The following is a 13002-nucleotide window of genomic DNA, read 5'->3' on the forward strand; positions in this document are numbered from 1 at the left end:
ATTCATAAATATCCTTTCACTTTTTCTTCAGTCTACAAGCTACCCTAACTTTAAAAGTCATCTACGCTAATTTCTCTAACTCGTTGAATTATTAATTTTTCTCCCTTCTTTCACTATGTTTTAATATGTTCTTCAGGGCCGCCTTAGGATATGTAGGGACCCTTGGGCACACGAGTGAGCCTTTAAAAAAAACAAAAAAAACGTAAAGATGTAAATTGTATTATTCGGGGCTCCCTTTAGGCCGAGGGCTCTAGGCTCGTGCCCCAAATGCCATTAGGCTAATTATGGCACAGATGTTCTTTCAACAGGGGGTAGTGAAAAAGTACAATTTTTGAAATGGGTTTTACAATACCTTGTAAAAGAAGTGTCTTAGTAATTACAAACATGAAGTAATAAAAAAGTTTAAAAATAATTCGTCCGTCCCAAGTCAAAGAAAATAATAATCAGTAAAATTATTTAGATTTTCGTTCATAACTCAAAAACTTTATATACTACAAAAATTAAAAAAATATAGTCTTGTAAGAAATAATAAACTGCGTAATATACACATATTCATTTATTTTAAGCCTTTTTATAATCGCAAAAAATTAAAAATATGTAAAAAAAAATGTTTAAATCAGACTTCATTTTTAAGTAAATAATAAAGTTGTTTTAAAAAGTAAGCTATTTTGTACTGTGGACTAGTTTATTTTGTATAAAAATCAAATTTAAAAAAAAATATCGATTATAAAACAACTTTAGGTTTGTATACCTTCATCAAGACTTTACTTTTGTATTATGAAAACGATTTCAAAAATTGTCTTTGCTTTCTACACCCCAATGTCCGAGCTACCTAAGTCAATATGTTCTCATTTTTCTTCTATTAATATAACATAATTTGCATTTTTTAAATTGAAGATGCGATTGTTTGAGCCTTACAGGCGTTTATAGTTTGTTTTATTTATTAACTGCACAAAACAAAATGAAATAATAAATACCCTTAAATCATTATTTTAAATTTTAAATGCGAAAAATTAATTCAAAATTTGTTTTTCAAATAGTAAATATATTATAATTAAGTAAACCGCGAGTTTGAATTTATAGTATAATAATTTATTTAACATGTATATTATATTATTCTATACTCCAGTGCAAATGTGAGCAAGAAAAAACATTAATTTTTATATTTTAATTTGAGTACCAACAAGATGCAATGATTGTTGAAAAAAAAATAGAGAAATTGGGTTGTTTCAGAATAACATGTTGTTTACAACAATGCAATTATGATGAATACCTTCAATAAATAGAAATTGAAAACAATTGAATGAATCAATAAAAAATAATTTGTTTGAAACTTTAGACTGCAGTGATATAGTGTACAAGTAATGGATGTATAATGAACTTTTTCTCTCGTTCCAGCTGTCTAACAATTGGTACATTCATGAAATATTTATAATCTAAATGGCAGTTCGCTTTTGACCTATTGAGCAATACTGTATGTAACCGACATAGCTTAAAATATATTTAAGATATACACAGAGTTCATACATCTGCAGTTATGATTATATCACTCTTAATGTCCTCCTGTTATCAAACGCCCATTTAAATTTTATGTTAAAATACTAACACGTCATACTAGCCGACTATATATATAAATGTACAAAAAAAGCATCATTAAAAATCCAATAAATCTAAAATATATTATGTAAAAATAATTCAGTACGGAGTATACAATAAAGCTTTGATTAGAAGACAAATAATAAAAAAAATATTAAATACTATTAATGTAACAACTAAAATAAATAATAAATAAAACTCACAAACAATGGCTAAAAAAATAAATAATAATAGTTTAATTATATTGATTTACTGAATATTTTAGATATTTTTGTATGCCAAAAATAATGCCATATCAAATATGTAGTTTGATAAAATTCATTATTATATTCTTCAACAAAAAAATGTCTATACAATTACTGTTCATATTGTATTAGAAAGAGAAGAAGAAGAAGCACCAATGGCTGTAGATATGTAAAAAACAGAATATATTTAAATATTATTTCTGATTTTAACTAATAATATCAATAATAATAATAATAATAATAATAATAATTGTTAATAATTGTTACATAATTATAAATAGTAATATATGGCCAACGAAGCTGACAGATTCATTGTTTTTATGGAGTTATATGGTGGCTGATCTATTAACAGACAACCAATTGTATACTTTTCAATTCAACAATATCAATGACCTTTTGCAGCTTGTTTTGCAGCCATTATCAAAGGTGTCAGGCTGGCTAAAGGTCTAGAGAGTTTTAAAAATGGGTGCTGTAAAAATATTAAAATATATTAGTATGTATACAAGTTAGTTATAAATAAAATAATTTGTTAAAATAATGAACCTATGAGTACAAAACAATTTCTTTTATAACTAATACATAATTCTCTTTAAAATATAGTTAAAATTGGAGATTTATTTTAGAGTTTAGTAAAATTAAAATTAAAAAATACTTATCAAAACATTTGTAGAATATTAGCATCTGTCAATGCCACTCTATAGATTATTATTTTTAATTGTAATACAAAATATTTCCTATGCAGAGGTAAAAATATATAAGTATCAACCAACACATATTTATCAATTAGTGTAACTTGATGATTATAAACATTCAAAAAACGAAGATAGGCTAAAGGTTATCAGCTAAGTCAGTAAACTTAAATACACACGTTTATAGGTATTCAACTCACTACGTGATATTTGCTAATAATTATTTCATGAATTTAACAAGAAGAAATTTCAGTCATGGGAATAATGGGTTTGTTAATTATAGCTATTAACACAACAGTTGTTTATTAAAATAAGTTATTTACTGGATAGTACCAGTAAATTTATTTTTTTAACACTCAATATTTATTATTCTTATAGTACTAATTGATTTGAAATCTATTACATAAAATCTATAAAATTACAAAAGACTAAGTAGGGTTGGAACGGCTAAACCATTAGTTTGCATAACAAACTGTGTTTTTGGCTTATTTAGCCATTTGTTCATAGTGTAGAACATTAATAATGTTTACAACTTTGGTATTTGAGCCGGATATTACATTGACAAAATTAACAATTATTTTTAGTAATATTGTTATTAGGAAAAACCTCTCTAACTACTTATTATGTACAGCAGGGATTGAAAATGTTACTTTAAATAATGTATTCATGTAGGAATATGATATCGCCGCCCCAGTAGAACAATGACGCAACTGCAAAATTAGGTATAAATCAACTAAATGCTTCAATGTGTTTAGATAAAGCCAACGCATAAGGTAGATAAACGACATAACTGTAATGCGTAACTTACAGCTGTGTCATTGTTCTACTGGGGTGGCGATATTATGTTCCGTTTTATGGTAGAATGAAACAAATTAATTAATTTTTTGTTTCTGTTGCAAAACTAGATAATTTTTGTTTTTTAATTTTATGATTAGGATTACTTAGTTCAATATAGCTGCTGACGTTTGCTTACTTTATAATTGAATCCCAAACTGCAGAAAGAGGACAAGTCCATTTTTATATATTTTAATTTACTTATTAACCTAGACAACTGACTATGCATGTACACACAAAATTTAAGAAAAATATAAAAATCGACTATTTAGGTTGTTAGTATATAATCTGTGCATTTATTTAATATTATTTATAAAAATATACTATAAAATTTTACTTTTTCGTCTTAATAATATGTCAAACAGTAATAAATAAAGATTATAATTTAGTTTACTAGTTTTATAAATATGTTTAACAGCCCCATTCATTAAAGATTATATTTTATTTTATTAAAATATAAATATATTAATATTTTTTTTATTGTTTGAAATTTACTTAAGTGGGAAGGGGTGTTCTTGTATTAAAAAAAATAATATTTAGATATTTTACAAATAAATTACCAGTTTTTATGGTCTAAGGATACATGTTTACAAAGAAAGGATAAACATTAATAACTACTTCTTCCTTAGTCAGGATTTTACGCTAGAAATTTAGGGTTAAACATTCACAATTGTCACAGAGTAATATATGAAAAACATAACTTGAGACTTTTGTAAATATAAAAAAAACATTTTCAACTATTACTGAGGAAACCAAACGCATTAATAACTAAATTTTAGAAATCAGAAAAAAGTCATTTTTTCTCATATTTTGTAACATATTAACTCATGCTACTTTTTGATGAATAGTAACAATAGAATATTTAAGCTAATTAATATATAAACAACATTTTAAGAGGTAAATGTCAAAATTGTATGCCTTATTATTATAATGTATATCATTATATTATTAATACTAATATTATTACTGCTGTGTACAGGAGTTAAAGAAAAGTTGGTAAATATTTGTTTATCATTACTAAAAGGATTCTATACTCTTTTCAAGTTAAGAACCGTAGTGTGCCAAAACCAAAACATTACTCTTATTTTGGTTTAATTGCTGAAAAGTTCTTGACCTGAATAGAGTATATTAGTTATCAATTATGTAATATTATTATAAGAGGTGCCTAGAATACAGGGGGTATAAGCATGGGTTAAATATACAGATTATTGCACATCGTCTCAAATTGTTATCTTTAAAAATAAAATGACAGCATAACTGGATATCAATTTTACTATATATACTTTACTATTACTATATATTTCACCGTGTACTTATATACTTGATTTTGATTGGGTGCCGTTACGTTGACATATTTGATTTTTTCATCGAAAATTTGATGAGGAAGGGGTATATTGCAACAACCTTGTTTAGTTCAATCATGGGTATAAGTGACATTTTATTGATTTTGAAAAAAATCAAGCTCTAAGTTTACACCCAAATGGCGTTTTCGTTCGGGGGTACCTTGATTTACTACCAGATTGCAGCATATGATAAATAATTCACTTATATATCTTTACCACCAAATAAAATGGACAATTTGTAGTTTAGCTGTGGATTTAACTGAGATTGTGTAAAAATGTCACTTATACCCCTTGTGTTCTAAGCGCCTTGTATATTACTCATTACTCTATGATTAGTATTTATTTAAAACAAATACAAAATTTAAGTGAAAATCTAAATATCTAAACAGTAAATATATAATAAATTGTTATTCAGAGTAGAGTGAGACACTTACAACTAATATTAAATTAAAAAACATATTTAAAAAAGTTTTATTACTACTTATATATTAACTTACTTTTAAAAGTTCTGAAGCTGAAGCTCTATCTTCAACTTCTACTTCAAGGCACTGGTCTAAAAAGTCTTGAAATATGGGAGTAAGTTTTTCTTTCTCTTTTATTTCTGGTTTACCATTAGTTGCTATTAAATATAATGCCTGAAATCAATAGTTTTTTTTTATTAACACTAAAAAATTATGCATAATAATATTTTTCATACCCTTAAAGGATTTTCATTCAAATATGGCGGCTCTCCTTCAATCATTTCAATTGCCATTATACCCAATGACCAAATGTCAACTTTAGGTCCATACTGCTTACGTGTAACAACTTCTGGAGCCATCCAATAAGGTGTTCCTACCATTGTAGTGCGTTTAGACTGTTCTGGTGAAATTTGAGCGCAAAAACCAAAGTCAGCTAGATAAAAAAAAACATAAAATAGATACATTACTTATTGTCAAGACTGTTAAATTAAACATAATAAAATGAAACATACTCAATTTTACACTACCATCCAGACCAAGTAAAATATTATCAGACTTAATGTCTCTGTGTATAACTTGATTAAAATGTAAAAATTGAAGTGCTTGGAGTACTTCCCGACAAACAGACGCAATCTGACCTTCATCCATACAAGTTTCTGTAACAACATCTGTCAAACTGCCACCAGGTAAATATTCCATGACAACCTGAATTATAAAATAAAAATGAATGGTTATCAACATAATATAACGCATTAGCCATTACTCATTAATCTAGAAAAATGGGAGCAACACTTATGGTTATATAAAGTTAAGTAATAAAACAAAAAAATATTTAAAATACCCTTCACCACAAAAAATAATATTCTTTTCAGCAGTGTGCTACTACTGAAGTTTACTATTTTTTTAATATTTTATTATTTTGTTACTTAACATTACTTATTAGTAATTGTTAACATAAAAACTCTAGTATATATAGTATACACAGTGCAGTAATACTTGAGCTAACAAACATCAAATGAGCTAAACAATTTTAAGAAAATAACATTTAAAAAATGTATTGTTACTAGGTAGATAAGATTAAGCGGCATTTTGGGCCTCTGAGTTATATATGGCCTACCTACCCATATAAATTAGTTGAATTTAATATATATGCGCCAAAACAGCTGCGACTAGTTTATAATAGAAAATATAAATTATTATTATCAGTGTACTAATTATACACTATACAGTATAAACAAAACTAACTATGCCAGCTTCAAAACTGAATATCTTATGAGATTTAATAAACAAAATTTAATGAGATTCAATAAGCACAATTTCTTTATAATTAGATAAATAAAACCTAGTCGTCAACTACTTACCCAAAGTTCATCCTGAACTAGATAACTATCCAAATAATTTACAACATTTGCATGTTTATTTTCTCGCATGACTAGTATTTCATTAATAATAAGCTCTTTTTTTGGTTGCTGTCCTAAATTCATTTGTTTTATGGCAACTTCCATTCCAGTTGAAGTTTCAATTGCAGTGTACACTGTACCGGACGCTCTGAAAAATTAATTTATTACATATAGTAAAGTATATTATATAATCATTGACATATGATTGAATTACCCTTGCCCGATTTTTTCCATTTTGGTGTATTTCCTATTAGGATCGCCTACAGTTACAATAGTTTTTAACTGCTCTAATATTTCATTGTCAGCAATTTTTTTGCGACTATTACTGGTGGTATTATTTTTATTTTTATCCAGTATTGGGGCAGTTCCATTAGTTTGACTAGGTCTATGCAACGGAACTGGAGAAACAACTTTAGGTTCTTCTTGAGTAATTGATCTGGGCTCATCTTCTTCAATTGGTTTTGTATACACTGATTTAGTACGTTCAGGACGTATAGCTACTGGTGGAGGAGGAGATGTTTGTTCGTCAGTTGTCGGAGTGGTAGTAAGTGATGGACTAGTACTGCCTGTTGAAGAAGATGGCTGGCTACTACTAACCCCAGAATATGATGAACTACCTCCACTATGTGCACCACGCACTAATACTTCTGGAGGATGGGTTATATTATTTTGCACTAAAAATTAGAAATACATTTTATACTTAGTGATTACTTGAAATTATTGCTATTTTTAATTTGACATTTAACAAATAATAATTACCGATATGTGTAGTAGTTGTCATATACTTGGAAGTTTTGGATTGTTTACTGGAATTGTCAAACCAGTTTAAAACATCAAGAACTGCTTGAGGATTCTTCTTTTGCTCTTGTTTACTAATATTGGATGTAATCAACAAACGAGCCCATGCTTCTGGCATACCCTACATAATCACAAACCATCATTTAATGTTTCAATATTTATCATTATTCGATTACCGTTTATGAAACAAACCTACATACATAATAGTATTGAAATATAAAAATATCACAAAACGAATCAAATAGTTGAAGGTGTGAGTGGATAATAGTGTTAACTGACAATTTCAAAACTCTTCAGGAGGCAACATTTTAATCAATATAATATATTCAAATGCTTAGAATTTTTTAAATTTTTAAGCACATTTTCAACACACATTCAACTGTTATAATATTTTGCTAAAATGTGTAATATAACTTAACACATTCAATCATTCAAACTATTTTTATAACTATTCAAACAAAAAACTTTTTACATAAATTGCCACTTAACACCTTAATCCACTCACCTCTTCAGTTATGAATTATTGAAGAATTTTTAAAATACTAATTTTTTACAAAATATTATTTAGATAATCTACCTTGTAATGTCTCTATACAAACCATAAAACAATTTTATAAAATAATATGATCTTAGAAACCTAATACCTGATAAATAATGCGTGCAATTAATTTTAATACAATTAAGTTGTTTTTAATAGATTTATTTTTAAAATATTTATTTAAATCAAATGAGATGTTTAACACTGGGTCATTCCACGTGAAATCACCTAATGGGTGTGCGACTATACTTCAAAAATGTTTGAAATTTTTATCATTCATTCTTTATAGGTCCTTAATAACAAAAAACATTAAAAAACAATTTTTAAAATTTTTTTTTAGACTTAGGTAGGTCAATTTTTAAAAAGAATTATCCAAAAACACCTCATGTTCCCGACTTTGTAATTTAACCGCCGATAGTGGTATAGACATGAAACCTGCATAGTTAAAATACTAATTAAGTGTACTTTAATCGTATTTTAAGAAAATTAATTTTTTTTTATTTTTTAACCCTAGAAATTTTTTTATTTTTTTTTAATTTTTGTATGTTTCAAAAACATTTTTTGGGGTCAAAAAGTTAAAAATTAAAAAAAAATATTTTGTTTATATAAAATTTAAGTTATGTTCTTATGATCCATATCATCTTTGAACCAATTAAGTTTTTTCTTTGCTATTAATTTACGGCTTCAAACATGGGTATTTTGCTGAAAACTACCTATTTTAATGACCCACAACACCAATGTGACTGAACAAAAATTTTCCAAATTTATGCAATACTTACATATAAGTAAGTAGAACATCTGGTAAAAGTTTGGTGATGGAGAAATTATTCTAACATTAGTGATAAGCGATCAAATTTTACGATTTACACTTATTGGAAATATACATAATTTACATTTTGACCTTTACCACTGATGTTAGAATCACCAAACTTTTACCAGATGTTCTACTCACTTATAAGTAAGTATGCATAAATTTGGAAAATTTTCATTCTGTCACATTGGTGTTGTGGGTCATTAAAATAGGTAGTTTTCAGAAGAATACCTATATTTGAAGCCTTAAATTAATAGCAAAAAAAACTTAATTGGTTCAAAGATGATATGGATCATAAGAACATATCTTAAATTTTATATAAACAAAATATTTTTTTTTAATTTTTAACTTTTTGACCTCAAAAAATGTTTTTGAAACATTCAAAAATTAAAAAAAAATTAATTTTCTTAAAATACGATTAAAATACACTTAATTAGTATTTTAACTATGCAGGTTTCGTGTCTATACCACTATCGGCGGTTAAATTACAAAGTCGGGAACATGTTTTTGGATAATTCTTTTTAAAAATTGACCTACCTAAGTCTAAAAAAAAATTTTAAAAATTGTTTTTTAATGTTTTTGTTATTAAGGACCTATAAAGAATGAATGATAAAAATTTCAAACATTTTTGAAGTATAGTCGCACACCCATTAGGTGATTTCACGTGGAATGACCCCACTATGATCTAATTTAAATACACTGGGAATCAAAATAGATGCAAGGTAATTATTAGTTAGCTTAAATTTGAAACCAAGATTATAACTATGTTTCTTTTAATTAAAACATTTATAACTTCAAGTTGTAAATATTATAATTAAACATTTTATTTCAACCTTGACCACTAATAAAAGTAAAACACATTAGTTAAAAACTTATTTTAAGACAGTGACTTGATTAAAACATTTCAATAGCGGAAGCAAATATTTTAAGAGTTGCAAAACATTACTTAGTTTTGCAACTCAGTATAAGTAAATACCAGATAAAAAATATTCAAAGATCTAATGAATTGTGTAGGGGGAAATAAAAAAAAAACTTAAATTTAAAAACTAAATTTTGATAAAATAAACTTGTACTCTTTATTTTCTGTATACTTTAAAATTACGTAAACATGGGAGATCCCACCCAAAGTTTTTGCTTAAATAAAGTTACACTAATATTAACTTATTTAGAAAAAAATGTGTACATACAAATATTATCCAAAATTTTATAATGAAAAAGAAATATTAGATTATTTTTACGAAGTAAAAAGTAAGAGACATAATACTTTTCCCATTTTTAACAGATTTTATATATTGACACTATTGAAGTAGGTAAAAATTGTAGTACCCTAGAATCATGGTGGTACAGACCAAACATTTGCAACAATAACATTGTTTACCATATTATGCCACTGTATTAAATTATAATATAACATCTATCACAATTATCTAAATTCTAAACGTACTGAGAAATTATAGACTATAAAATTATAGTAAAATGATATTGTATTAATTAAATCCCAATTGTTTAAAATAATACTATTTTTAATATCTACAAGATTATAGAAAATTACTGAAATATATAAGTAATAATGTATAACTATATATTTCTATATTATTTATTTTAAGCAACGTGATTGTGAGCTTAATCTAAGAAAGCCAAACTCATCACATATATCTAGGCTACTCACAAGCTGTTCATTTTACTCACTTTATATGGCAGCTTGAAACAAAAACAATAACACAAAACTCTAAAAAAATCGTCTTACAAAATATATTAATTTAAAATTTAAATTTACTCTACAGTATTGCGATTTGCAGTGTGTAATTTACTTTATAAAGCAGTTAATTAAAAGTTATATAAGAAAAAAGATATAATTTTGGTAAATAATGTGCATATATGTTTAATTTGTGAATTTAAATAATTCACCTTAAAGACATTAGACACATTATAAATATTATAAGGTAATTATTACTACTAGGAAATGAACATTATTTTTGGTGATTGTAAATCAACTATTACTGGAAAATATATTACAAGTATATTTAAGTTCTCACAATTTGATAACAAAAAACAAATTAATTTCTGAAATATATTACTTATGCATAACGCATATACTATTAGATAATCAATCGATTATGTTTATTTTAAAAGAAAAGTTGAATTAAATACTAACACAACTAATAATTATATAGTTTATATTATATATAGTGTTATAAAGTATATTTTATAGTGTGAATATTTAAATTTTATCTATGTTCTACAATCATTTTTTATTTTGATTATAACATTCATTTTTGTTCATTATGGCTACCTACATAGCAAAAGCATGTATTAGCGATAAATATTTGCCTTTCTTACTGAATATTTTATTTCAATGCAAAATATACTTAGATAACAAATACTTACAGTGAATTCTCCAGTATGGGCATCAAAACCGACATGCATAGTATGTTCAAAGTTTGTAGGATACGAGATCTCTGGCTTATCTTCACAATTATTTCCTCGTGTTTTTAGCTTACCAGTCACACGGCTCTTAGCTGTTTTCTTTTTATGATCAGAATCTGGTTCTTTTGGTAATGGTCGCATGATATCCAAATTATGTACAGAGTCACCCCGAGCTACCCTAAAACTAGATAAAAAACACTAATTATATAATTGTGAAACGATAAAGCAGTTCATATGCAAATAAAATATATTAGGTACCTATTACTTGTAAGACGAACTGGAGGAGCTGGAGGTTTGTCATCGTCATCAGACATTTTGTTTCGTCAGTATCTAAAAACAATACTAACTAAATAGCATTCGATTGTTCTGTAACAATAAGACCATAAATTACAATTGGTCATTACAAACACAACTCATATATATATATATATACTATGTAAACTGACAATAATTTATTGGGTGCGACTCCACCTCATTTTCATAAATATTCACTATTTTTAGATTATTTACCTTAAACATAAAAACTCCTCTGCCTCGTTTAAATTTTAAAAGTAGCTAATTCAACATGTCCATCTATAGTTTTTAATATTTATAATAACATTAGCTAACTATAAAAATTAAAATTCGTTAAACGTTGAACTGATGATACCTGTAGAAGCAACACAAAATATAAAATATGAATTAAATATCACAATTCACAATACATTATACAAAACTTAACATCCCAATTCCCAAGATTCATTATCGCTAAAAAAAATCATATCATGAATTTCGTGCTTTGTTGTGGGTGTTGCCAACACTGATTATATCATAATTTCAAAGACATTACAAGAACGAAATATTGAGTTTGGCGGTGGTTTAAACCCACCACAAATTTTAAATATTTTTCGTTGCATTTATAATTTTCTCTACATGTATATAGGATACTCCCAACTCTCATACATACAATTATGGAATGAGCATTAACTGGTTTGCTTTCCAGAAGCCTTCCATTTTTTATCATCCGAGCTGACGACCGGTTAGTACCAGTCAAAATAGTTTATGCTAAAAATCGTTATAGCCTTTAGGTATTACGTATGAGTAATACTGTGTTCATAATTACGTTGTTGGGTTTTTTGGTTTTTTGTCTAAATGATATAAGTTTTACTACAGATTCAAACTTATTAAATATTTAGAATTTGGAACACGCTAGATTAATTATTTGTCTAATTTACAGAACTTTAAGTCCAAAAACTAAACCAAAAAAAAAATGTCTTCTTGGAATAGTGTTACAACGTTTGCAGTTGTTATTTATTTTTTTTTTATGTGATTTTCATAGTACTAGTTCTAATAAGAATTTTCCGAGACAAAATATCTATTTTATTGAATAGGTTCTACTGATTCAGTTTAAAATTATTTTAAACCTTAGTTGATAATTACATAAACTTTACCACTTAGGTCACTCAGGCCACTTATTTATAAGTTATAACTTTAAATAACAAAACCCAGCCCCAGACAATGATACAAATTAACACGAGGAAAATCCTAAATAGTTGGCTTTTTGTCATTATAAATGTATTGTAAAAATTACTGTATAATATTTTTTAAGACTTTATTTTTTTATCATTTGAAATTTTAATTATTGCCGTTTGGTTTTAGAGATAACAGTTAACTCTGTAAACGTTAATTATATTTTAGTTACTTTTATTATTCTGATAGAATTGGCAGACTGATAGAATGTGATTTTATATTTTGGTGTTTCGGGGTTGGTCACGCTGATAAAATAAAAAAATTGTGTTAATTTTTGGAAGAACTCTTATCTCTTGTCATCTTTTGGAAGAACTGGCCCCAGTTGATACGAACAATACGAATAAAAATCAA

The 13002-nt window shown here is 26.4% G+C and overlaps 1 protein-coding gene across 1 annotated transcript; it reads right to left on the reverse strand.

Moving 5' to 3' along the window:
• Positions 1-1975: 1975 nt before the first annotated feature.
• On the reverse strand, positions 1976-11861 carry LOC126846316 (serine/threonine-protein kinase Pak). Its single transcript, XM_050585631.1, has 10 exons — positions 11653-11861; positions 11401-11508; positions 11104-11326; positions 7328-7487; positions 6783-7242; positions 6530-6716; positions 5681-5873; positions 5405-5601; positions 5205-5342; positions 1976-2310 (listed from the first exon to the last, which is right to left on the reverse strand). The coding sequence occupies exons 2-10, from the start codon at positions 11454-11456 to the stop codon at positions 2227-2229; spliced, it is 1698 nt and encodes a 565-aa protein (XP_050441588.1). The 5' UTR covers positions 11457-11508; positions 11653-11861; the 3' UTR covers positions 1976-2226.
• Between the last annotated feature and the right edge of the window lie 1141 nt (positions 11862-13002).

Source organism: Adelges cooleyi, unplaced genomic scaffold (genome assembly GCF_023614345.1).
Source record: "Adelges cooleyi isolate 19-005CV unplaced genomic scaffold, UGA_ACOO_1.1 ACOO_flye_CR_arks_rails_tigmint_CR_PRNA_108, whole genome shotgun sequence".
Classification (NCBI taxonomy): domain Eukaryota; kingdom Metazoa; phylum Arthropoda; class Insecta; order Hemiptera; family Adelgidae; genus Adelges; species Adelges cooleyi.

Excerpts from the sequence above, each read along its gene's own strand:
- LOC126846316 (XM_050585631.1), bottom strand. The coding sequence starts at position 11,456 with ATGTCTGATGACGATGACAAACCTCCAGCTCCTCCAGTTCGTCTTACA. Across the intron at positions 5,343-5,404 it reads TGAATGAAAATCCTTTAAGG|GCATTATATTTAATAGCAAC; the intron begins GTATGAAAAATA and ends TATTGATTTCAG. Across the intron at positions 2,311-5,204 it reads CAGCTTCAGAACTTTTAAAA|CACCCATTTTTAAAACTCTC; the intron begins GTAAGTTAATAT and ends ATATTTTTACAG.